Source organism: Bidens hawaiensis, unplaced genomic scaffold (genome assembly GCF_021521415.1).
Source record: "Bidens hawaiensis isolate Kalapana, Puna unplaced genomic scaffold, B.hawaiensis_p1.1 tig00028764_1, whole genome shotgun sequence".
Lineage (NCBI taxonomy): Eukaryota > Viridiplantae > Streptophyta > Magnoliopsida > Asterales > Asteraceae > Bidens > Bidens hawaiensis.
In genome coordinates, this window is record NW_027494711.1 from 144291 (window position 1) to 171868 (window position 27578).

Below are 27578 nucleotides of genomic sequence, written 5' to 3' on the forward strand. Positions count from 1 at the left end.
AGGAGTTGAACGATAAGAAATGGTATCGATGATTTGAGTAAACTTTCTTACCCTGTAGTTTCCTTCTCTCTAAATCGATCCTAACATTTACGCCACTTTATTTAGTTTTGTGTATGTGCTTATTTGAGTTTGTTTCTAATTGTCTAGTAGCGGGTCTAATTAATGGTTTAGTTAATTTTCTAGTAAAGTTATAAGTGTGTCGAATGGGAATGTTGTTAGGGTGGAGGGAGTGTGATACCATCCTGGTTAACTTGCATAAATAAACAAGTAAATACAGTCATGGAGTGTGAACGAACATATACGTTCACACCCCCCTCAAGTTGGAGGTTGAGAAAACCCCAACTTGGATAGAAACTCGTGAAAGTGAGGCCCTGGTAAACTCTTCGTAAAAATGTCAGCAAGTTGATCGTCCGTCCTCGTATGCACCAAAGTCACGAGGCCTTCTTGTAACTTCTCGCGAATAAAATGACAATCGATTTCAATGTGCTTAGTCCGCTCATGAAAGACATGATTCTTGGCATTTGGCAATATATATACAATCTTGACCCTCAATTCCAAAAATAGGTGATTGTTTTTCAAGATTCTGGGTTGATATGGGTGAATGTTTCTATCAGAACGGGTCATAATGGGTTGACTAAGACAACATTTTTCAGTGAAACGGGTATAAAATGGGTTGATGTCTTCTTTTTTAAACGGGTCGAAATTAGTTTGTGTTATTTTTCAAACGGGTTCATATGGGGCGCGGCACCCGGCACAAACAGACGCCGGTATGCGCATAACCGAACGCATAACCCAGTGTCGATAAGCATGTAACGCCATGCGTTACCCAGCATGATACACACGTAGTGTGACATCAGGCGAGTAACCCAACACCGGTAAACGCCTAACCTGATGCAGGTACTCGTGTAAACTGTAACCCGCGCCTAATGCGTAAAGTGAGCTTAAAAGTGAAAATAAAAGTTCATTAAAAAAGTGAGTTCTTAGACATGTGGGCCTGATCAAATAATCCGGACCATACTTGATTGGTTCATTAAGGCTGGACCAATTATCCTGATAAAAAGAGACCTTACTTTTAACACTCTTTTAACATGTAGCACAACCATAAAGACACAATAGTCAGCATCAGAAACCATTTGAAATAATTAAAAACCTTCAAATCATCTAAAAGTTTACATTATTATCAAGTATCCCGAGTGAGACAACAACATCCTTGATCACAACAACAGAAGAAGAAACGCGAAAGACATTTGGAAAATATTTACAACACGCTCCTAACACGGCTACAACATTATTGAAAATGAAACATACCCTTCGGTTGGTTAACCTTAACCACTGCTTGCGGTCCGTTAATCATTCTTAGTAGCCACCTTGTATGAACATGTTCAAACGGTTGAGCTCTTCTCTGTGTTCACTCACCACAGCCCGAACCACGTCGCCTATGGAAACCATGCCCTGCATTCCCTTCTCATCTATCACCGGAATGTGCCTGATACGGTTATCTGCCAACTCACAATATTAGAAGTGTCCAAATCAGGCGGGTTGCGTAAAATATCAAAACTTTAATAATAATGAGTAAACTGTGTTTTTAGTCCCTGTGGTTTGACCATATTAACCCTATAGTTTTTTGACACTAACATTATAACATTGTTAAATGAAAGGGTATTTTAGTCTTTTTTTACATCCTTAACTAATTATGTTATTCACGAAAAACCACGGGAACTATAAGTGTAATTTACTTAAACAGCAGTTATATAATACTTTTAATAAAATTAATTTCAGAGGATTGCACCATTTTTAATAGTTTGGCCCGTTAATTACCTGTCATTAGCTGCATTGCTTGCAGAACTTTGGTGTCAGGCGTCACGGTAATAAGTTTGTTCTGCAACCAAAACCATACATTAGAATTTTTTTGTGAGACAAAATAATTATATAATTAATTGATTATGTAGTGTCAAATTTCACAATTTTTATACCTCTTCGGTCATGATATCTCCAACTTTGGTTGACTTTGATGATCTGCCCTGAATGATGATTTTCCTGAGATAATCTAGAAAACCAACCCGATTTAAGTTATAAACGTTGGATTAAAAACAGTTTCGTGAACAAAATTTTTTTAAAAAAAAATCTACATATTTTTACCTCTTTCTGTGATAATTCCAGCAATAGACGATTTCTCGCCAGGTTTAACGACAACCAAAGCACCAACATTGTGTTGTGTCATCTGCAACACATGTTTCATTGGTCAAACAGTCAATCACATAAAAAACCAAACATTTTATGTTTTAGTGTGAAGCATCATACCGATTTAACAGCATCATACACAGAATCCTCAGTGGTGCACCAGAGCCATGAGCCATCCGCACCTTTTCCCTTTGCTTGCAGGACGTCCGAAATTTTGGTGCTTTCAAAACCTTGTTCTTCAATCCGAGCTGCTGAAGTTGACTCGTAGCGTGACATCATTAATGGTCCGAGCGGGTTCATTAGCCGAACATGTTGCAGAACTGCATTCTTCACAATGCTTCCATGTGACACGAATGCCCTAATTCCTCCTTGCATATTCCTTAACTATTTCAAATGATATCAATGTCAGATTAACCCTAAAGGAAATCAAAGCACCAAATGTGATTGATAGATAAAGATAACTATGATGCACATATAAACAAACATTCATTACCAGCATGTGTGATTAATCATTATACACATCAATATATACAGTAAGAGAAAAACAAAATTATTAAGTGCAGCCTGAATGATCGTTGTGTTTTCACATTAAGTGATTCTCATATTCAAATCACCAGTGAAAGTCCTTAGATCCAACTAAATAACAACAAAATAGTATGATCATAGTAGTTTCAATGGATTATTGAGCTGTTTGACTATTAGTCAGTGTCGTATAACTCGCTAGTCAGGCGGTAGAGTACTGACTAGCGATTAATAGGAACTAATCAGATTGAAAATTTATATGTAATTTTTCAAAATTATACATACATACATATACACACACACACACACACAATTTTTTTCATACTTCTTAACCATATTGGATTAATAAGTACAAATTTTCAAATACTTTGAAGATTTTGACCGATATTCGAACGATTCGGGCCGATTTGGACTGGATTTGACCGCCTTTGACCGACTACCGATTACTGAGTCTGATTAGCTGAAATCGCATCGTCACTCACTCATCGATTACCGATAAATCGCCGCGATATTTACAACACTGCTATGAGTGGAAGAATATTGACTAAAGTCAAAGCTGTTTCAAGTTAGAATAGTTGGCAGAAATTATGTACTAACTACTAACACTTAACAAAGCAAGTTGAGCTAGAACTTATACTGAATCAAGAGGTGTATTATTATTATTATTATTATTATTATTATTATTATTATTATTAAACAGCATAAATATAAATATCAGAACAAAAGTAATCAAGTAACAACGGTACGTACTAGCTCGTTAGCTTTAAACTTATAGTGATCTAAACTCGTATCAATTTAATTAACCAGAGAGATTTAAATAATAATGATAATAACAATTAGATCCGTTAATCATCATTTACATGATCTATTACAGATCCAAGGTTCATATATATGCTCAAATAAACCATAAAATAACCAAAATCAACATAAAAACTCTTCAGTTACAATTTGTACACGTACGAAGTGAGATATGATGAAATAAAGATGAGTAGATCAAATTTGAATGCATTTACAGAAAAAATTGATTATTATTATTATTATACCTGATTAATTGGAGAAGATGACACACACACAGTAGCAAAATAATAATAATAATAATTTATTTCCGTTCAAAAAGATATTTTTCAGCATTTGTTAGTTCGTATAGGTTGTTCCCATATCATATAGGTTATTTAGACACCAGGCATGCCTATAATGCTTTATACGGGCCGTACATGTGCAAAATTTTATGATTTTATGGTTTGTATAGGGGTTGTACGACCCATATAAATTGAAAAGGTTGTCATCACGTCCCCTTCGTATATTAGTTAAGTCATGTGAGGTCTATATGGCTTGCATAGCCTTATACGAGCTGTATAAAGTTGCTAACACACTAGGGAGTGGTGTTTGAATATAACGATCCTTTATGGTTTTATAGTTAATTCTTTTTTGTCATTTCAGCCCGGGCTCACTAACAATATTAGTTGCTTTATGTTACGTTGAAAAGACATGAATATCCCTTATTTAACATAACACAACTATTAGTGTTAATAGATTGGATTGAATTTTGAAATGATAATCATGAATGAAACTATGACTATAATGCCTAAAAAACATTTTGACATAAATGACAAAATTGATCAGATTGCCGACATCTTTACGAAAGGTCTACCGCGCACTCTCTTTGAAGACTTTAGGACCAGTCTCAGCATCCGGTCACCTCCAGCTTCAACTGCGGGGGTGTAATAGATCGTATCTTTATATAGCAAAGATTACTTACTTTGTAATTATCATTAATACATGATCTCATCTTATAATTAGGAGATTACTTTTGTATATTATTTATAGTGATGAATATAGAACAGAAGGTCATCGAGCCAATTCAATACCAACTCTAATAAAAACACGTTAATAAAAAAAAACAGGTTGATGAAAAAAGCAGTTTACTTTTAAGAAAAATAATTTTAAGTCCTCAAATTCAATATATAACAAAAGTATAGCAACTTTACTACTTTATGTATCTCATAAAAGGCAAGATAACAAAACTTGTGATAGATGAAAAGCTAAAAGTATATATATATATATATATAACAGGTAACATCAGAGCAAAACCATCTAATACATAAACATATATTGAAGAAACACTAGTTTAACTTTTAATCTAATCACTTAGTTCTTAGGTTAATGTTTAGTCTTTCTCACAAGGGTTGAGTATAATCCGGTTGACTAATAGTCACATTTGTATTATGTAGTACTTTGTTCCCCGCGCATGACTGTTCTGTCTGCAGAAGTCTCTGTTGCCTATTGGGTGGATGTAAGACCCTACCTCTTCACATATATAACTGAAAAAAAATGATAGAACGAAACTTAGCAAACTAATAAAAGAAAAACAAACGTCTCTAATACAAGTAACATCCTTAATCATCAGTCCTTGCTTAATTCATATATGAGACATGTTAATACATGAGGATGTCTATGAAGTATCATGTTTAGATTTGATGTTGTTCCTCCCACTACCTAGTTCAACTGTTCAGTCATTACCCGGTATGACCATAAATGATTGGTTCCACTTCAAAGGCTCCAACCGGTACAAACCAAAACAGTTCAAGACAAGTTCTTGGTTTAACCGGTTTGATTTTCAAAACCATGACTAGTAGTTACACCGAATCAAATAATAACAATTAACAAACTCGCCAAAGGCTATAATTCTATTTAGTTCTAACATGATTTTCAAATACACGTAGTATTTGGGTTATAGCTAATCGCCTAATTCGACTCATTAATCCGTAAATCCGACCAGTTTAAGTGTTTAACCACTTTTTAATCTTTTAATGGATACTTAGTTGGTAAACTACATACATTGTATATTGAGTTAAATGCCATTTTAGTACATGTGGTTTGGCCAACTACGCAACTTTAGTACTTATTCTTTATTTTGTGCAAATGGCTACCCCAGTTTTAAAAAACTTGCATTTTTAGTACTTTTTTTCTAACCCCGTCTATTTTTTCCGTTAAGTTAGGGATAATTTGATAACTTCGTTATTTTATTTGTTTTTTTCTTTTCTTTTTAACGCTTATATCTTGTAAACCCTAAATCTCCAAATCATAACAACAAAATTCAAATCCTAAATCCCCAAATATCGTAAAAATTCAAACCATATGATGATATGGAGAAAGTGTTTTGGGATTTAGGATTTGGATTTTGATGTTATGATTTGTGGATTTCGTGTTTACAAGATATAAGCGTTTAGAAGAAAAGAAAAAAAACAAAAAAAATAACGAAGTTACTAAATTATCCCTAACTTAACGGAAAAAATAGACGGAGTTAGAAAAAAGTACTAAAAATGCAAGTTTTTTGAAACTGAGGTAACCATTTACACAAAATAAAGAATAAATACTAAAATTGTATAGTTGGCCAAACTACAGGTACTAAATTAACACTTAACTCTTGTATATTTGTATTCAGATTAAAATACAAGATTAAAAAGAATTAAATAAAAGAGTGGATTCGATGAGCGACCAAATTAATAATACAAGTGGGGCCCACAAGAATATAATTATCACACCAAATTTTAGGTTGATGAGTCATGACGCACCTGGAACATATCTCTAGGCCCCTCAAACATAGTAAAACCTACCTTACTGTGTATCGTGGCAACCAAGATTTAATTTTTAGTATAATTTAATGTTTTTCACTGTTTTAGTAACATGAAAAAGCAACTCATGTGATTATATTAAAATGCATTTGAAGTTTGAGCCATCAAAATTTTCTTTAATGATAATTATATTTATTGTTATTATTTTCTTAGTTTATTTTTAAGTATGATATTCATTTTCAGTCGCATATTTTTAAATGTATTCGAGTAACAACTAACAACTACATACTTGAAATTATGTCTAATAATATAAAAACATTTAAGCCATCAGTAAACTTGTAACTATTAGTTGAGTGAAGATGCTATTATGAATATTGACTCTTATCAATAATAAGTTGAACTCTGCCATAGTGCCATTCAACAAAAAAAAATCAATAAAAAGTTGAAAATGAGAAAAAGCAATGTTTATGATTGTAAATGGTAGTCTCTTAATCTATCACTAATTAAGATGTATAAAATACTGTATTAAAAATATCACCGGTATATCTAGAAATTATTTATAGGGGAATCACTTTTTTTACATGCTACAATTTTATAAAACATTTAATTCAACAGATACGATGATTTACAGTTGTATTTGCTTTATTTTTGTTTTAACACAAACTATCAACTATATGTCTATATATAGTTATATATCTCCTCTTGGACCTAAAGAATGGCGTGACATCAACTAAGATCATTGATTGATCACGAAGATAGTAATAATTATATAATGATTTTTTTACAATTCTAGCATCTATTAAGTAACAATGGATCAATGTTTTTAGGAATGTTCGACCAAAATGGTTCGGTCGACATTTAGTTCAATGACCGTTTAAACAAAACAAAACTAAAATGTAATTTCCAATATGTTGGTAGTGAAATCACAATTTGTCCATAATTCTAAAAATCAAGTTTGAAAAATATGAAATAGACGTACTTCAGTTAGTTTTATGTTCATCACGTTAAAACATAACACAAATATGTTCCTGCCCGGGATCGAACCGGAGACCTTTTGCGTGTAAAGCAAACGTGATAACCACTACACCACAGAAACAACGTTGCTGATAGGCGAGCTTTAATTTTGATGATGTGTTGCAAGTGGAAAATATTACAATTTTTGAAGGAATAAAATTAGTTTTTTCTAAACCAATGACCAGATTTTCTTTTCAATTCAATTTCTTATTTTTGTTACTTTATTTCGGTCTCCACTCTCCATTACAAAAAAAACCTGAATTCAAATTATGTTTGGTTAAACCAAACTCGAAAGTTGATTTTCTGTAAAAAGTCAGTTCATTCAGTTTCAAAATTTTAGAGATATTAAGTTCGGCTCATTTAAACAACCGATTGTAAATGAGTATATCAACCTCAAGTTCAGCTCTTTTAACTTAAGATAGATTAAGTTCGGTTGAGCTCCACGTCTAATGTTCAAGTTCAGCTCATGGGTAAATTTTCAAGCTTAAGCTTAACTTGGGCTTGACTCACTCTTCTATTGAATGGGCTCTGATTTAAACTGAAACTCGTTTCCATTTAGCATGTGAAACTAACACAAAAATAAGAATTGTATATACACATCAAATTGTATATAAAGTATAAACATCAAACTTCCCAAGAAGCCAATAAAAGAATAAGAATTGTAGACAAGGAACCTTGTAGGCTCACATAACGCAAAAATACATTGATCAACAAGTGCGAAACTAAAACTTCTCAAGGTTCGCTAAAATTCAATCATTTTTCCTTTATTCGAGATCTTCATCAAAGTCAGATTATCCGGTTCACGTGCAATGCACGAATCATCTTTCTCTATGAAACCAGTGTTTTTGCCAGATTTTGACCATAAATATCAACAAGGTTATATCTTTGAAACTTGACTCCGTTTTTTCTTCTTTTCAACGCGTGTTTCTTTTTGTTGTTTTCCACTTTCAGTTGTATCGGAATTTCAGTTGTATCGGAATGCATAGATCCAGAACCAACAACAAAAACATTATTTACGGAACCAACAATCTTTTCATCCTCACCTTTATTATTATATTAATAAAGAACACTAAACCAACATATGTTTTCCATGCAGTTAACTCTTTGCCCATTATCAATCTGTTTAGTCCACAAATTTTCATTGCCTTGTCCTTCTTAGAAGCCATGTTCTATCCCCAAATTTATTAAAAGTAATGTACATTTGTTGATGGAAAAAAGCGTGTGCAAATGCATATACTGTAGATCTAAGTGACAAAACAATGGTTATAAGTATGCATGCAAACGAACCAAACAAACACAAACAAGGGCATGCTCGTGTTCATTCATTTAACTTTAAATGAGCAAGAACACGTTCATTTAATCGGACAAATATTTGTCTTTGTGCTTGTTCGTTTTAAAAAATAAACATGTTGATGTTCGTTAGAAATAGGTCACAAACATATTTGAACAAATATAAACGGACACAAACACACATAAATGAACACAAACGAACAAATAATATTTTATTAGGTATTAGGTATTAGGGTGATACAATTCGTAAAATACAAATAAGGTTTAATTATTCATATTAAAACGAAAATAAATGAATGAACAAAACATGTTCGTTCGTTTGAGTAAATGAGCACAAATTTTTGTTCATGTTCGTTCGTTTATTAAATAAACAAAAATAAACGAACTTCCCACCGAACGGTTCATGAACTGTTTACGGAATGTTTGGTTCATTAACAAACCTAGTTACAAGCAGAACCAATGTTGGTTTGTATGGAGTATACCGGTATGGAATATTTTCTAATTGGGATGATTTTCAGTTTTATTTACTTTATTAATTTTTCACAAATTATATTTAGGGAAGAACTATAAATTATATGCATTGATATATCCATGCAAATAAAGAACTATATATTTATAGGATCAAGTTATTCTACAAAGGGTAACAGAAATGAGAAGTGTGAGAAGCCATAAATAATTGACATGTGTCAAGTGGGGACCAAAAGAAAAAAGGTATAGAGGTAATTGTACACATTTCTCTCTCCACATACAATGCACATGTTAATACCCCCAACATTTTAGAACGTTTATAACTTTTTCGTATGATATTTTTTTTTTAAAAATCATCATAATAACAAGTGTTTTTTTATCTTTAATATGAATATGATTTTTGTTATATAAAATTTAAAACAAAAATCACGCCATTGTGTCTTTTCGCACACCATTGTGTCTTTTCGCTTATCATTGTGTTTTTTCGCGCACCATTGTGTCTTTTTTCGTCATTGTGTCTTTTCGCTTATCATTGTGTCTTTTCGCACACCATTGTGTCTTTTTTCGTCATTGTGTCTTTTCGCCACCATTGTGTCTTTTTTCGTCATTGTGTCTTTTCGCACACCATTGTGTCTTTTTTCGTCATTGTGTCTTTTCGCCACCATTGTGTCTTTTTTCGTCATTGTGTCTTTTCGATTATCATTGTGTCTTTTTTCGCACACTATTGTGTCTTTTTTCGTCATTGTGTCTTTTTTCGCACGTCATTGTGTCTTTTTTCGTCATTGTGTCTTTTCGCACACCATTGTGTCTTTTCTGTAATCATTGTGTCTTTTTTCGTCATTGTGTCTTTTCGCTTATCATTGTGTGTTTTTTCATACGCCCTGCTTGCGGTGCACACATATAATGTATATATGTGTGAACCTTTGGGTGGGCAAAAGTAAAATTGCACTAATTTTGACGTTATTTTACTAATCACGTGAAAATAACGTTAAAAGTGGCGGAAGGTTAATCAGGCATCATGTGGTGGCGTTGATAGCCGAAAGACAAGGGCACATGCACCAATCAGCCGGTGTCCCGATGATTGAGTGTTATGTGTCTTATGTCCAAGGCTTGATTCAAAACTACTATCGAGCCGGGGGTCTCACCGGAAGCAGCCTCTCTATCCCTATGGGATAGAGGTAAGGCTGTCTACATCTTACCCTCCTCAGACCCTACCATAGCATTGCTATTGGTGGGATATACTGAGTACGATGATGATGATGATGATGATGATGATGATATTGTGTGTTTTTTCGTCATTGTGTCTCTTTTCGCACATCATTGTGTCTTTTTTCGTCATTGTGTCTTTTCGCTTATCATTGTGTCTTTTTCGCACACCATTGTGTCTTTTCGCACACGTTGTGTCTTTTTTCGTCATTGTGTCTCTTCGCACACCATTGTGTCTTTTCGCTTATCATTGTGTCTGTTTTCGTCATTGTGTCTTTTCGCACACCATTGTGTATTTTCGCTTATCATTGTGTCTTTTTTCGTCATTGTGTCTTTTCGCACACCATTGTCTCTTTTTATCTAATACATGAAACACAATGCTTAATACATGTTACACAATAACTTGAAACGTAAAACACAATGGTGAATACATATAACACAATTACCTAAAACGTAAGACACAATGGTGAATACGTATAACACAATGACCTAAAACGTAAGACACAATGGTGAATACGTATAACACAATGACCTAAAACGTAAGACACAATAGTGAATACGTATCACAATGACTTGAAACGTAAAACACAATGAAATCAACATATTATACAATGAAACAATAAACAACAAAAAAACACAATTAAAAAAACCCATTAATTTTTTTTTATTTTTATATAACAATATGATACTCATATTAAAGATAAAAAAACGCTTATTATTATGGTGAATTTTAAAAAAAAAAAAATAATATCGTATAAAAAAACGCTTATTATTATGGGAATTGACATGTGCCTTGCATGTGGAGAGAGAAAGTCAACAAATATGAGTTATTACCTTAATGTCTTTTTCATCAATTTTTATTTATTAAATTAATCTCAGTCATTCAAATCTAAGATCAATGGACTGGATTCCTTCTCACCATTCTCATTTTTGTTGTCCTTTGTATTTTAACTTTACCCTATATTTATATATTAATTAAGCAATTATTAAATAATAAATAATAAACAAGGCTAACTTAAGCCAAACTCAAGTTAAGTTTTTTTTCATTAGCTGACATTGAGTTCGGAGTCGAGCTCTGTTTTAAGTGACAGAATTTTTTGGCTTTAGAGGCACAAGCTGTTTTTACACACATAGTTATATACTTTATTAAACGGGCAAGAAAAAAAGACAAGCAATATCCCTGCTCAGGAAAGAACCGACCTTTTGTGTGTAAAGCAAACGTCATAACCACGGCACCACAGAACAAATTTTTGACCTTGTTTTCTTTTTCTATACACAATCACGTAAACAAATACGTAATAAGAAAATGTAAATTAAAAATTAATTTTGTGTTTCTGCACGGGTTCGAACCGGAGACCTTTTGCGTGTAAAGCAAACGTGATAACCACAGAAACAAGTTTGTTAATTAATGTGCTTAATTTAATATATCTTTGTAAACAATAAAAATTATTACCACCATGAAAGAATAATATTGATCAGTCACTTGAAAGAAAAAAATGAACTTTATTAACAAAATTGGTTTTATATTAAGATGTTAAATGATAAAAAAAATTATGTCCTTTTATGTATATTATAAAAATGACATGGATGCATCTTAGTCAGCCCGTTAACACATCATTAGCAACGATTTGAAAGGACTATAGCGAAAACCCAAGACTCTAAAATCAAAGAAAGCTTTATTAGCTTACAACTGGGAGTTCACAAGTTAAGCGTTTGGATTGTTCGAATATTCAAATGATCAGCCCCGAGCATAGTCTTAAACATTTTAAATGCAAAAACTTCAACTAAATAACTAAAATTTAGACGGGACCTGACACTATGTTGATCCTCGCCTAGGTAAAAACGATGACATGCCGCTTACATCTGTCTTTGCTTATTTTCTCCACTTAAACCACCTTGTTATTCTTAAATATAGGAGCAAGCTTATATCATTGAAACAATACACGGCACATAATAAGCCGATTTGAGCAAACTTATTAAAATCGAAGCAATGATTTTCAATTTGTAAAACTAACAACCGGCACAAAGCAGAGAGGCTTTGGCTTGGCCAGTCAAACATGAAACTTGTGTTTGATTTACTTGTTCAACTGTTTAAAACAACCAGGTTAATATTGAGGTAAATCATGTCAATCTGTAAACTTTATCATATACTATAACAATATAAGCTCAACAACATTGAACTTGTGCAGAATAAATGTATTGTCAGATTGTATTCTACAGCTTCAAGTGTTAATTCAAACTGAATTACAAATCCAAGCTGCAAATTTTGACAACCAACTATTATGTAAATGCTCTTAGCCGTCTGCACAGCTGATATATCCGCCACAAATAATGTTGCTCAGAAAGAGTACAAAACCAACTCCGTCCATCAATTCATCATAAAACAAAATATAAAAATCACAGTTGCTATGAAAGACCGTCACTCAAAATTAATTTCAAATCCTAAAAACCTTGCATCCGAGCTCATGTTTTTTGATCTATTCTCCAACAGTCAACCCAAACCCAAACTTGTAGTCTTTCTTCTTGTGATCAATCTGCATAACATAATCCAAAACAAAGTGTCATAAAACTTCAATTGTCCCAAAAATTGTTTAGATTTAATCTTGTTAGTTACTATTAGATACCGTATCTCATTTTTATAAAATGAAATTTAAAATAAATCTTCAAATGTACTAACCTCAGCTGACAGAATGAAATTTAGACCCATATTCAGCCTTTCTTCAAGAAAGGCAGATGTGCAACCATTTGAGTCGATCTTTCCTCTAAGACGACACTGTCAATATAAAAACAATTTAACAAAAAACTATACAAAAAGGTTAAAAATAATCAATTAAATTTGCATGCAAGTTTGTTGAATTACCTGACGGAGTATATAATCATAGCCGAAGCTAGCAGTTACATCTCGTGACATGTAATTATACATCATATCGGTTGCCAGAGAAACCTATATGACACAACGTTAGAATAACACAAGCCTACTTAATAATGGTTGATAAATTATTTAAAAAAAATTAGTCGACTACCTTTTCCGACACTTTCTGAACATATCCAAGAACCACCATTCCAGTGCTAGCAACTTGTCCTGATGCAACCTGCAAGAAAAACATCCAATTAATATTATAAGCAAAAGAATATGATATAAAACGGTAAACAGATAAAATCACAATTTACCATTTTGTCTGTGTTGTATCTAGCAGCATAACCGAGACCGGACTTCCTATGCTGACCAGCCCAAAATACTTCCCCACCTAACAACAAGTGAGGTGTCACACTCTGCAAACACAACATATCACCTTTATAAGCGCCTGAACTTTATAGTAATTACACTTCTGCCGATATATAACAGATGTACAAATATTTTACCTGAATGTAACTAGCTCCAATCAAACCACCGTTTCCTAGCTGTAACTGAGTCCTGTAATCCGAACCCTAAATCAAGAAAAACGTTAGGACCATAAAGAAAATATAGTCAAACAAGATATATAAAGTACCTTATAGTCAAAGTTGAACATTCCATGTGACATGTGAGGCTCATTTGTAAGCTGAAAACAATATCAAACTAGATTTAGTAAAATTAACTTTGAAACAAACACTAGATTGGCAATTGCATATCATTCACTATTAAACCTGAGCATTGGCCTTCATGGTAAGATTCTCACTCAAGTCACATTTCACCCGAGCACTTAACCGCCCATCAGTCAAGATTCTTCCAAAAAGCATCACCTTTGACAAACAAAAGAAAGTTTTTGGTAAAAGTATTTAAAAATCATTACAATAGTAGTACAGTAGTAAATATTTAATAGCAGACCTTTGGGTCGATAAAGTTAGCACCAAACTCATAGTTTGCGGTAGGAATTTTAATCGTTTCAGCAGATTGAGAAGGGACTTCAGTAGGTCCCATAACAATACTGGTAAATTAAAAACAAATGATCACTAAACGAAACAAAAAGACTAATTTATACAAACCAAAAACAAGTTCAATGTATACCTGTGACTTAGAGAAAACCTTTGATTTAAACCCTTGGTAAAATCAACACGCATACCCTCAAAATGTTCAGGTTTCAATGACACTGCAAAGCATTAAGCGTGTTTAATATATAAAATTAAATCAAAATCATACTGTCAACAACAAAGCTGAAAAAAATAAACACAATGCTAATACACAATTAGTCACTTATGTATCTTCAAATCCTGTGATTAATGTCTAAACTAACTCAAAATCATGATGTCAACAACAAAGCTGAAAAAAATAAACACAATGCTAATACACAATTAGTCACTTATGTATCTTCAAATCCTGTGATTAATGTCTAAATTAACTCAAAATCATAATGTCAACAACAAAGCTGAAAAAAATAAACACAATGCTAATACACAATTAGTCACTTATGTATCTTCAAATCCTGTGATTAATGTCTAAATTATTTCAAAACCATAATGTCAACAACAAAGCTGAAAACAATAAACACAATGCCAATACACAATTAGTCACTTATGTATCTTCAAATCCTGTGATTAATGTCTAAATTAACTCAAAATCATAATGTCAACAACAAAGTTGAAAACAATAAACACAATGCTAATACACAATTAGTCACTTATGTATCTTCAAATCCTGTGATTAATGTCTAAATTAACTCAAAATCATAATGTTAACAACAAAGCTGAAAACAATAAACACAATGCTAATACACAATTAGTCACTTATGTATCTTCAAATCCTGTGATTAATGTCTAGATTAACTCCAAATCATACTGTCAACAACAAAGCGGATAACAATAAAACCAATACTAATACACATTTAATCATTTCTGTATCTTCAAAACCTGTAATGAATATCATGATTTCTGCATATTTTAATTCCCAAATCATATCTCACCTTTAATAGTTTAATTGTCACACATCAATAACTTTAGACTATATAAGATAATTAATATTAACATAAAACTAATAAACTATATAACAATACAATCAAAATATTAATTTTACTCTACAGGTAGTTAATGTCGAGATTAACTCAAAATCATTCATACCATCAACAACGAAGCCGATAACAACAAACACAATGCTAAAACACATTTAATCATTCATGTATATCTTCAAAGCCTGTAATGAATATGATATTTTCTACATATTTTAATTCACAGTCATATGATATCTCATATCTCACCTTTAATTGTCACATATCAATAACTAATAACACTCATTTTTACAAGATCTACTACTGTATATGCAATTAAATGAGTAACAATAACCTTATATCAACCAATCACAACACATAAACTCCACATTCACAGCTAATTACACTACTAAATAACATAATTAATTAATTATAATAATAATATTTTTGAGCTAGGGTTTATTATTAGGGTTTAACAAATTGACGCCGCCACAAAGTCAAACAAGTACAAAATTAGGTCAAAATCAAATAATAATAATGGGGATACTGACTCATGGCTTCACGGTGAATCTCTTCGTATGGAATAGAACACGGCAAGTCCATGTAATCGACTTTTTCCGGCTTGGTAGGTTCAGCCGCGGCTGGTGGAGGTGTTGCAGGTGGAGTAATATATGTTGCCATTGCTTGCTATGGATTTGATCGGATGGATTTGAGTGGTAATGAAGAGTGAAAGCTTAATAATAATATTAATAATGATAATAATAAAATGTGTGTTGGGTTGTATTGTTGTTCTATAAGGTGATTGCGGCCATTGATGTAAGGGTTTTGTGATGAGACAACTTTCTTTACAAAACCCTTGTAACCAAAAGTTGGTGTCGAAAACATTTGGTTTTTGTTTTTCGGTTTTCGGTTTTGCTAATTAGGCATAAAAATTGTTCAAGATATTGATATTGGGCATGATATTGTTTTTTAAAAAAATTAATGGTTAGTAGAATATTGAACATTTGGTCATATTGGTAGGTTGAGTTTTAATGATTTAGACTCGGTTATTACGGTTTTTTTGTTATTTTGATTCGGTTAGGTTTTTTTGGTTCTTTACAAAACAAAAAACTAAACCATAACCAGTATTTCAGTTTTTACTAAGGTTCATAGCCGAACCATGATTTTTACTAAAATATAAGTATAACCCTAGGCCCAAATTGACTTATAAACCCATCGAGTTTGTCTTACATAAGACTAGCTAAGTTCGCTACAAAATTTGCGTGCTAATATGTTCAATTTAGCCCATTTTAATAACAAACACAAGCTAATTGTAAATGACACAAAAGAAAATGTATGAATCACAAACCCGATTATAAACAATCAATTGTTAAACCACTGTCATTTAGATGCACCAACAGTCCCTTATTCTAGTCTTCGCTTACTCGTTGTGGTTTCCATATGTACGTTTGAAAAGTGTCGCTTATGTTTTCACTAAACGAGGCTATCAAGGATTAGTGGGATGGTTAAGGAGGTGAGTGCCCCATTCTAGTCCTCTTTTATTCATTGTGGTTTTCATTAGTTCGTTTGAGCTTTCATTTGTTCATTTGAAAGTAACGCTTATGTTTTCACTTAACAGGGCTAACGGGGACTTGTGAATTTTGTTGTCAATGAACGGTGCTATCAGGGACTCATGGGATGATTAAGGACATTATGTTCTTTTACCCGTTGTGAATTATATTTGTTCGTTTAGGCTTTCATTTGTTCGTTTGAAAATTGCCTGTTGTTTTCACATAACATGTCTAGTAAGGACTTGTGGATATTGTTTTAACTTAACGGGCTATATGGGGCTTGTGCGATGATTAAGAAGATGAGTATCTCATTATATTCGTTTTTTTACCAGCTATGGTTTCAATTTGTTCGTTTGAAAAGTGACGCTTCTGTTTTCACTTAATTAGGCTATCAACGACCAATGGGCCTTTGTTATCAATAAACGAGACTATCAGAGACTTGTTAAATGATTAATGAGGTGGCTCCCTCATTATATTTTCTTTCACTCGTTGTGGTTTTCATTTGTTCGTTTGTGATTCCATTTGTTCATTTGAAAAGTGTCGCTTCTGCTTTCACTAATGCGGGCTAACGAGTGGTGGGCTTTTGTTTTCACTGAATGAAGCTATCAGGGGCTCGTTGGATTATTAAGGAGGCGAGTGAGTCATTACAGTCCTCTTTTATTCATTGTGGTTTTCGTTTGTTCGTTTGAGCTAGCATTTGTTCGTCTGAAATATTTTGCTTTTATTATGATTAAGGAGGTGAGAAACTCATTCAAATTTTCTTTTACTCGTTGCGTTCCATTTTTTCGTTTGGGTTTCAACTTGTTCATTTGAAAATAGTCGCTCATGTTTTAACTAAATGGGGCTAGCAAATACTCGTGGGCTTTTGTTTTATTAAATGGTGCTATCAAGGATTCGTGATATGATTAAGGAAGTGAGTCTCTCATTCTATTTTTTTTACTCGTTTCCATTTGTTCGTTTGAAAAGTGTCGTTTTTGTTTTCATTGAACTGGGCTAACAACGACCGATGGGCTTTTGTTTTTAATAAACGAGGCTATCAGAGACTCGTGAGATGATTAAGAAGGTGGGTCCCTCATTCCATCTTTCTTTTTCTTTACTTGTTGTAATTTCCATTGTTCCTCTGGGCTTCAATTTGTTTGTTTGAAATGTGTCACTTATGTTTTTACTGAAAGGGGCCAACGGTGACCGGTGGCTTTAGTATTCACTTTATAAATGACTCGTGAGATGAATAAGGAGGTGATCCCCACATTATAAACCCAAATTTTACTTGTGGTTGTCATTTGTTCATTTGAAAATTGTCGCTTTTGTTTTTAGTGAACGAGGTTAGCAACAACTGGCGGGCTTTTGTTTTCACTGCACGACTATCAGGGACTCGTGGGATTATTAAGGAGGTGAGTGACTCATTTTAGTCATTGTTTATTCATTGTGGTTTCCATTTGTTTGTTTGTGATAATATTTGTTCGTTTGAAATATTTTGCTTTTGTTTTCCTAGAACAAGGCTAGCAGGAACTCGTAGATTTTGTTTTCACCAAACATGGCTATCACAGATTTTCGGGATGATTAAGGAGGCGACTACCTCTCTCTATTCTTTTTATACTCGTGGATTCCATTTGTTCGTTTGAAATTGTCGTTTTTGTTTTCAGTGAATGGGGATAGCAAAGACTAGCAGACTTTTGTTTTCACTGAACGGTGCTATCATGGACTCGTGATATGACTCAGAAGGTGAGTCATTCATTGTAGTCTTATTTTACTCGTCGTGGTTTCCATTTGTTCGTTTGGGTTTCCATTTGTTCGTTTGAAAACTGTTGCTTCTGTTTTCATCGAACTGAGCTAGCAACGACTAATGGACTTTTGTTTTAAGTAAACGGGGCTATCAGGGACACATGAGATGATTAAGGAGACGAGTTCCTCATTTTAATTGTCTTTTACTCGTTGCAATTTCCATTTGTTGTCATCAAGAAAAGATAATTTTACTAAAAAATGGACGGTGGGTATGTAGCATTTACCCATGCATGTAGTGGATAATTAGGTGAAGCAACCATCAACCATGCATGTAGTGGATAATTAGGTGAAACAACCATAATGTGTCTATTATTAAAGACACATTAGTGGGTAAACCATATATAGTAGAAATTAAACTATAACATCATAGTTTATTGATTAGCCCCCCCATACTCTAAATCTTAGGTGAGTTATCGCCCCCAAATGATATCATTGTGGTAAGATGTCTTATTTCACTCTAAGAAGTTGAGGTCTCAATCACACAAAAAAACACGTATAAGTGGTTAATAGAAGTAGTTTTCGATACATTTTAAAGAAAAAAAATGTTATACAAGTAAGCTTACTTTTAATTGAATTTATTTAAAAGTCTACATAAATTTGAAAATTTTAAAATGATATAACAAACAATTTACACATATTTTGGTCATAAAAATGTTTTTAAATATTTGTAGTTTATAAAAATCTTTATTATATGTGTGACATTTTCTTACATAAGTGCAATTTTTATATAAAAAAAATCATTGAATAGCATATATTTGAAAATTTTTTTATATTCATATTAATTTCCCATTTGTAACCTAGTGACACGAGGTTTGGGTTTTCCAATAGAGACCCAAGTTCGATCCTCACTTGTGGCACTTTAGGTGAATATTGGCAATGAAAGATTTGAGCTACGCCTTGCGAGGCTGTCAGTTCGAATCCCGAGCCCATCCGAGTTTTCGTACCACAGTATGGTTTCCCTGGGGAACGCTGAAGCTAAACTCTGAAGCCAGCGTGAACCACTTAAGACAACAAGTTTAGCCAGAGTGAGACAACATAACACACGAAAAAGTTACAGTTTCAAAATATAAAAATAAAATTGTATCCATATTAAAGATTTGACCATTTTGCAGCAAAAAGGCCCAAAATATCTGTTCGAAGCTCCTAATTTCCTACACAAGTCCTGTTTGTAGGTACTCTCTTCCTCTCTGCATATACAATAGCTATAAATTCAGTAAATTTGCTTGTGATATATGATGGTTTGTTATGAACATATAAACCCTAGCCACTTTTATTTGCTTATACATTCAATCTCACTTGATACAAACATTTAAATTTTTATGAAACCAAATGTTATTATAAAGATTGTCAAAAGTAATTATGGATATTGAGATGAAACTGTATCATGGTTTAGTTAACATTAGATATTTATTGCTAGAGAAAAGCACACAAGGTCAATACACACTACAAGTTGCCACTTGTATGGATTAAATTAAATTTGACTGGTAAGCATTTACTTATGATTTTAATTCTTACAGTAGATATGAATGTATTATTATTATCATTATTATTTTTATTAATATTATATGCATGGTGTATGCTTTGAAAACAGTTTTTAGTATTTATAACATCTGTGCAGGCTTGAATGTTGAAGTGGATAGAATATTGGCGATTGCCTGCGTGATTACCGATGGAAAGTTAAGGAAATCGGTAGAGGTAAGGTGACCAGTTTACTTATAAACGGGTTTATGTTTGATCCTTAATTTGAAGTTTTGGTAACACGAATAAAGTTTGCTAAAAACTAAAAAGGAAACAAGTCATTTGGGTTATGCGTAAAACATTCCAAAACTCGGTATGCAACAATTCAACAAATTAGATTACTGCAGAAATAATATAATTTTTGTGATACTATTTGACACACTAATTATTCATAAAAGGTTTTTGGACAAAAGTTGTTTTTAGTTCACCCTTAACGGGCCTACTGAAGTACTGATAATTGCATGCTTTGACCCGAAACTATTTTGACCCGTTACTCCAGTTGTACCAAAAGCTACAGGAACTAAACGGGCTCTTTTTTGCTTAGGGTCCTGATTTGGTAATTCATCAAACGAAAGATCGTCTGGATAAAGTTAGAGAACGGTGCCAAGATCATCGTGCAGCAAGTGGTAAGGCTAGCCATTAGCTCATGCATTATTTTTAGTTTAATTATCAACTACCACTGCATTGGGAGGACATATACGATTTATGTATGTTAGAGGTGGCAATATGAGTAGATTGTGTAACCGGTCAAAACGAGTCATCTGTAAGAACGCATCGAAACACATTGAAAAACAGACTTCAAACGAATTCCAGCTCGCTTGATCCATATCCCCTTTAGACCACGGCCCAATTCCAACTGTCACCTCTTATGTATGTACTTTTTTTTGTTCAAGTAACCAAAACTATTAAGTCCTAATTAACTTGTCAATTTGTACATTAGGGTTGTTTGAGAAGGTAACACAAAGTAGAATCGGCGAAAAAGAAGCTGAAGAACAGGTGAGATAAAACTAGTTCATGATAAAAATTAATTAAAATTCTATAACGATTTTAGCGACCCTTCACAATTTTTATTTTTATATTGCCATAGGTTATAGATTTTGTGAAGGGACATATCAGCGCGTATACGCCTTCGCTTGCACGAAATTCAGTTTATGTTGATTTTATGTTCTTGAAGGTAAAAACTAAAAAGTGTCCATTTTCAGTCATTTTGTTCGTATTCATCATGCATAATCTTCATACAAAAACAGTATAATATTAATCTTTCATATTGCAGAAGTACATGCCCGATCTGGCTAGTCTTTTCTCTCACGTTCTCGTTGATGTCAGCAGTGTCAAAGCTTTATGCTGCCATTGGTTCCCAGAAGGTATTATCTAAAATTATATTTGTTGGTTTTAGCCATTAAACGCGTTAATATTAATAAAATATAACGCAAATTGACTGGTTAAAATTGCTTTGTTTACTCGGGCTTGTTTGATTTGATTTTGTTTAGTTTCGTTTTGGCCTGCAGATGATAAAAAGGCTCCTAAAAAGAATAAGAAGCATAGAGCCATATTGGATGAGATCAAAGAAAGCATAACCGAGCTCAAATATTACAAGGAAAACGCATTTAAGTCACCGAAGTCTTAAGAGGTAATGTCGAATGTAGACACTAGACACCGTGTATTAGTTTTGTCACTCTTTTAAGTTATACAACCAACAAACTTGTTGATCATAATAAAAATGTTCTTGTTATTTGACCCCGAACGTTAAATATTCCACAAATTCTCTGTTATCGAGCGGAAACAATTTTGTTTCTCAAACTTTCGATAAACCCTTGTAGTATTTTAAAGTTACTATTCTTTCATCAATATCAAATTAGGTTTTTATTGTGGATCGTTAACTCTGCATTTGATAAAGATATTTAATTAACTGAGATTCAAAACTAATTAGTAATTACACGCGTCAATACACTACTAAAGAACAGTGATTTTTTTAAGAAAAAGAAAAAAAAGAGAGAATTAAAACTATTATATGTAACAAAATACTGTTATAACAAACTTTATCCTTATTACAACGGTTATGTCATCTAATACCTGCAAACAATGTTCACTAGTAGGAGTGTATGTGATGGTTTATGTAGTTAAGTACAAGAAACAACAGTCTGTTCAACAACTCTTGATCTTTTGATGTCATTGTTAGAAAACATTCAAAATGGTAAGGTTGATGTTAACAGCCCTAAAGCTAAAGAGTTCGCCAAAAGTTTGTGTAATATTTGGTCTCTCGTACAACTAATATTGTTCTCTTTGCCCCCCCCCCACCCCCACCCCCAATTGCCCATCAAGGAGTTCACGGTTTTTTTTGGTGCCTACTAAGACTAAAACACGTTGATGATATTTGAGGGTAACAGTTAGAGACTTCCCCGACATGTCTTATCACTTATGAACCAAAAATCTATTTTGTCCACAGCTGATATGAAATTTGCTTAGGGCGTTAAAATGGGTCATGTTAATCTTCTCTGTGTCGTTACAGTTTAAACGGTTTTTAAAATGTGGAAGTATATGTTTTCTTTTGGACTTGTTTGCTTCTTTTGGAGTTGATTTAGTTATGATAAGAGCTTCTAGCTTGTATTTAAGGTTTTTCTTATTGATAAATTTATAGAAAAACCAATTGCATAAAAAAATAAAATCCTTATCTTTAAATCATGTTTAATCCATAGAATCTAATAGAATTAAGATTGGGATTGAAAAACATTTCACTAGATTCAGATTCGAACAAAACTTTGTTCGATGGAGATTTTGGGAGGGGTGATATGTAAGACCGTTCAAATAACTCGAAGTTTGGCGCTTGCTTCGGAAAAAAAGCATGTTCAAAGTCAACTCTGTTGTTATGAGCTAGCTCGGCTTGGCTCGTTTCGTAAACATTTTAAGTTCAAGCTTGACATTGGCTTGACTCGGTGACGTTATTCCGAAATTTTAATATTTTATACTTCAAAGCATTCACATTTAGTTCCATATCCCTTTCTCCTTCTCCAAAACGGCCAATAGTCATTTTCTTTAATCGTTCGCACATCATACACGCCATATGATGTCCATATAACTATTTTTCACATGACATCTCAACACTTATAAAAAAATTATAACACTACTTTAAAATGAAAATACATATAAATAAATATACATACATACGTACGGTTGGTTATTAATGTATATAACTATATATAGTTGAGCAGTTATGATCGACAAACATGATCATCTAGGAACGGTTATTTAAACATTAGCTTTAATAATAATAATAATAATAAACCATATTAATCCAAAACTGCAAAACTTGATCTACTTCTCGTTGCATGTACTACTCAAGTGTGTAGATTGAGTATTTGAATAATAACTTATATTAATGGCGGGTGGTCATGAAGATGAAGGCACGTCCATAGAGTTTACACCAACATGGGTCGTTGCCGCCGTCTGCGCCGTCATGATCGCGGTGTCACTCGCCGTCGAACGGCTACTTCACTACGCCGGCAAGGTTTGTTTTACATTTTAAGTGTTATTTGCACCAAAATACGGAGCAAAATAATATATATAGTTATATACACATATATATATATTTTTGTGTGTAGAAACTGAAAAAAGAAGGCAGGAAGCCACTCTTTCAAGCTATGCAAAAAGTTAAGGAAGGTATCATTCTTACTGAAAGTCAACATTTGTGTTAGTAAAGGAAGAAAATTTTCTAAAATAAAATTTTAATTTTACAAAACTAGTAAATAGACAAAGTCACATTAAAGCATATAAGATGGTTAGACTCTATTAGACGCCACTGGCCGGTACTGAAAACCATAAAATTATGATGTGTTTGAACCTTCTTCAGACAAGTGTCCCAAACATGCCACATAGGAGGCAGTGGCAAAGCTTGGATGAGAACGTTGTTTTTTTTATTTTTTATTTGGGGGGGGGTCAAAATTTTGGTCAAAAACGAGTAAATTTACATTACGTATAAAAATTCCCGGTCGATGTTGGCCTAGATGGTGCCTAGTGAAGCCTAACCAACTTATGAGTCTTAACGTGACTAGTTTTGAAAAGTAAAATTTTCGTGCGTGTTTTGGATTACTTCGTGATCAAAATGCCTATTTTATAAATTTCTCCATCTATTATCTTATATTAAGTTTATACTATTATAATTCATTGTTTGTGTTATTGCTTCATTGGTCCGATACCAGTTATATGTTTTTGGTTCAGAGTTGATGTTGATGGGATTCGTTTCACTACTATTATCTGTTTGTCAGTCGAGAATCGTCAAGATTTGTGTCAACGAGAATGTTACACAACATTTTCTTCCTTGCTCATTAGATGAAAAACCGAGCCCACACACGCTTCATGAAAACAATCAAACATCAGTCGGTTATTGTGCTCTAGAGGTAATTATTATTTTTTAGTACGGGTCGGGTCAAGCTGGCTCGTAAACACTTTTCTTTAAATTCCCTGGAAGTGTATATAACCAATGTTGATTTAATTAACAGAATAAGGTCCCATTGTTATCACTGGAAGCATTGCATCATCTACACATCTTTATTTTTGTACTCGCTGTTGTGCACGTGACATTTTCTGTTCTTACCGTCGTATTTGGAGGAGCTAAGGTTAGTAAACGCACGCTCTCGTGGATCGCTTTTTTAATTAACTTATATATTATATATCATATGATGGTTTGTTTTAATTGTTTTTGTTTGCATATTAGATAAGCCAATGGAAGCAATGGGAAAGTGGAAGCAATGGTAATTTAAAGTAGATTGCTACTATATTCTCACTATCTTTTTGTTCTTCGGTACTTGTTTCGAGGGTCCCGCTAACGGGTGGACCCACCTAACATGTAAACCCTTTCATATTATGGCAATGATGATTGCAGATATCGAGCCGAAATTCACATATGTTCAAGAGCATGATTTCATCGCGAAACGCTTCATGGGTCTTGGCAAACGTTCGGCTGCTTTAGGCTGGCTGGTAAGTTGAGTCGAGTGGTACTAGAGGTGGGGTCCGTTGAGTCGAGTTCTCATTGGTAAAGTAGTTGTAATCATTTTGTGGCCATAGTTTAAATTTTTCGTGTACTGCTACTGACCCAAAGACAAAAACCGTTGCAAAGTTTTTGAAACAATAATTGTCATTCGTGGTGAAAATGAGTTGATCCGAGCTTGCCTAAGCTCGAACTTGGCTCTTTTATTAATTAGTATTATTTATATAAATTTATAATTATTAGTTTTATTAGTTAGGTATTTTTATCATAATTTTGTTTTAAATTTTTTTATATATAATAATAAATAATAATAACAGCTATTATGCAAATGTTTGTACAATACATAAATTGAAGATTTGAATTTTTTTTTAACAAGCTAGATAAGTGAAGCTCAAGCTTGAGCTTGTTTATAAAATGAGCTTCAATATAGGCTCAAGCTCAATCTCGGTTAAGCTTTCTCAGTTTCATTTTAGCGAGTCGATCTTGATTCTTGAGTTTGTTTACATGATCAATGCTTGTCATATATTAAACGTTTAAGTTCATGGTTTTTTCATCTTCTTTTACCTCACTTTGGTACAATTCTTATGCTATAATATATACTTTGAAGCAATCATTCTTCAAGCAATTCTATGGATCAGTCACCGAATCAGATTACATTGCTCTAAGACTAGGATTTATCACGGTGAATATATCTAAACATTTCCATCTTTGTGTTATTTTCTTTACAAAGTACACAAATGATTTTCATGATGTTATAGACGCACTGCAGGGGAAACCAAAAGTTTAATTTTCATAAATACATGATGCGGGCTCTCGAAGACGATTCTAGAAAAGTTGTCGGCATCAGGCAAGTGATTTAGTATAAACCTTAATGACTATTTTGGTATACTAATGTGTGCTTTAATCTATTGTAGTTGGTACTTGTGGGTATCTGCTATCATATTCCTGTTGCTAAATATTGATGGTATGCACACTCACCCGCCCTCAACTATGATCGCGCTTTTTGAACTCTTCCCGTCATGATTGATTCTCGTTTCTTGGTTTGCATTCAGGTTGGCACACATATTTTTGGATAGCTTTTATACCCTTGATCGTAAGTATTATCTAACTCGAATGTTCTGTATAACAAATTATATTTTTGGCATACATGTAACATTTATAATTTTTTCAGTTGCTACTTGCTGTCGGAACCAAACTAGAACATGTAATAATTCAGTTGGCTCATGAAGTTGCTAAGAAGCAAGTAGTCTTAGAAGGTGAACCGATAGTGAAACCTTCGGATCAGCACTTTTGGTTTCATCGACCAAAGATTGTTCTTCTTTGTATACATTTTATACTTTTCCAAAATGCGTTCGAGATTGCTTTCTTCTTCTGGATACTGGTGGGTTTTATTTTTAAAAATATTATGAGTAAAGTTAGAGGTGGCAAAAATGAGCGGGTTGAGTCGAATATGCAATGGGTCAAACCAGGCGGGTCGGGTTGACCCGCCAACACTTTTTTAGTGCTTTGTTGTGAATTTTATAAATAGTTTTGTTCCATGTTACAACAATATTTTTTTTAAAACTAAATGCAAGATGTTACAACAATAATATAATTTTTTTTTAAATTAAAAATCTCGAGTTTTATGATGTTTTAGGGACCATAGTTTTAAGTTTTTATCGTTAGACAACTTTTGACCTACTCTTCATGGCTAATTCTTATTACGTTTTATTTATTTGACACAAAACGTATTTCATCAATAGGTTCAATTTGGTCTGGATTCGTGCATAATGGGAAAAATTATTTATATCATTCCAAGACTTGTTATCGGGTAAGCCGTGATTTATATGTTATTTTTTAGATGGTAACTTGTGTTGTAAAATGCATTTTGTTTCACTTGCTTTAGGGTTTTTATTCAAGTTTTGTGCAGTTATAGTACTCTACCACTTTACGCGCTTGTCACACAGGTAATTAGTTTGTTTATCGGTTATATGTAGTCAAAGTTCAAGTACAAACTATTAAAAACACTAATAGTTTTCACATTAATCGCATGATGTGTAGATGGGAAGTAATTTCAAGAAGTCGATATTTGACGAGCATATACAAGCAAGTCTTATTAGCTGGGCTAAAAACGCGAAGAAAAAGAAGGGTCTACATGCCACCACTAGTGGCTCAGGGCATGCTGGCGGTTTAGTTGGTCGCGGTGGTGGTAGTACCGAGCTGCAAGGCATTCATATTGCTAAAGAATTGCATCACTGTACAGATTGATGATGAATATTAGCATGTGACATGACTTTATTGTATAGCCTATCCATTTTTAATCTATCACGATTTTACTTTCTTATTTTGTTAATGATCGATTTAATCAATAGTTAAGTATGTTTGTTGGTGTTTTCTCAAATAATATTACAAAACAAACAAAAGCACACGCTAACGAGTGGGATAAGCATCGAAGGCTAGGATCTATATAGCTCCAACCTCGGCTCCCAAGTAGTAATTTGTATATGTCAATAACTATTTGTGTTAGACATATGTTATATCATTGTAAGCATATGATGTCTACATCGTTAAAACGGGCTGGTTTCCGCTAAATGTGTTAATTACGCAT

The 27578-nt window shown here is 33.1% G+C and overlaps 4 protein-coding genes and 1 non-coding gene across 5 annotated transcripts; 2 read left to right on the forward strand and 3 right to left on the reverse strand.

Annotated features, from left to right (window-relative positions):
• Positions 1 to 1184: 1184 nt before the first annotated feature.
• On the reverse strand, positions 1185 to 3799 carry LOC143577660 (CBS domain-containing protein CBSX3, mitochondrial-like). The gene is made up of 6 exons (XM_077061425.1): positions 3747 to 3799; positions 2302 to 2565; positions 2140 to 2221; positions 1974 to 2047; positions 1819 to 1879; positions 1185 to 1499 (listed from the first exon to the last, which is right to left on the reverse strand). The coding sequence occupies exons 2-6, from the start codon at positions 2554 to 2556 to the stop codon at positions 1357 to 1359; spliced, it is 615 nt and encodes a 204-aa protein (XP_076917540.1). The 5' UTR covers positions 2557 to 2565; positions 3747 to 3799; the 3' UTR covers positions 1185 to 1356.
• Positions 3800 to 7301: 3502 nt separating this feature from the next.
• On the reverse strand, positions 7302 to 7374 carry TRNAV-UAC (transfer RNA valine (anticodon UAC)). Its single transcript has one exon. It is a non-coding gene; the product is annotated as a tRNA-Val (tRNA).
• Positions 7375 to 12416: 5042 nt separating this feature from the next.
• LOC143577659 (mitochondrial import receptor subunit TOM40-1-like) lies at positions 12417 to 15850 on the reverse strand. The gene is made up of 11 exons (XM_077061424.1): positions 15709 to 15850; positions 14245 to 14326; positions 14065 to 14164; positions 13884 to 13979; positions 13748 to 13798; positions 13620 to 13685; positions 13428 to 13529; positions 13280 to 13348; positions 13117 to 13200; positions 12934 to 13029; positions 12417 to 12790 (listed from the first exon to the last, which is right to left on the reverse strand). The coding sequence occupies exons 1-11, from the start codon at positions 15836 to 15838 to the stop codon at positions 12734 to 12736; spliced, it is 933 nt and encodes a 310-aa protein (XP_076917539.1). The 5' UTR covers positions 15839 to 15850; the 3' UTR covers positions 12417 to 12733.
• A 2069-nt stretch (positions 15851 to 17919) lies between these two features.
• LOC143577667 (oligoribonuclease-like) lies at positions 17920 to 21698 on the forward strand. Its single transcript, XM_077061431.1, has 9 exons — positions 17920 to 17926; positions 18022 to 18098; positions 19907 to 19973; positions 20108 to 20184; positions 20552 to 20633; positions 20948 to 21003; positions 21095 to 21181; positions 21281 to 21371; positions 21516 to 21698. The coding sequence occupies exons 1-9, from the start codon at positions 17920 to 17922 to the stop codon at positions 21632 to 21634; spliced, it is 663 nt and encodes a 220-aa protein (XP_076917546.1). The 3' UTR covers positions 21635 to 21698.
• Positions 21699 to 23383: 1685 nt separating this feature from the next.
• On the forward strand, positions 23384 to 27238 carry LOC143577668 (MLO-like protein 1). The gene is made up of 14 exons (XM_077061432.1): positions 23384 to 23512; positions 23607 to 23664; positions 24223 to 24401; positions 24504 to 24620; positions 24719 to 24755; positions 24887 to 24981; positions 25599 to 25673; positions 25750 to 25838; positions 25906 to 25955; positions 26044 to 26084; positions 26163 to 26372; positions 26734 to 26801; positions 26877 to 26937; positions 27032 to 27238. Exons 1-14 carry the CDS (start codon positions 23384 to 23386, stop codon positions 27236 to 27238), a joined length of 1416 nt encoding a protein of 471 aa, XP_076917547.1.
• The last annotated feature ends 340 nt before the right edge of the window (positions 27239 to 27578 follow it).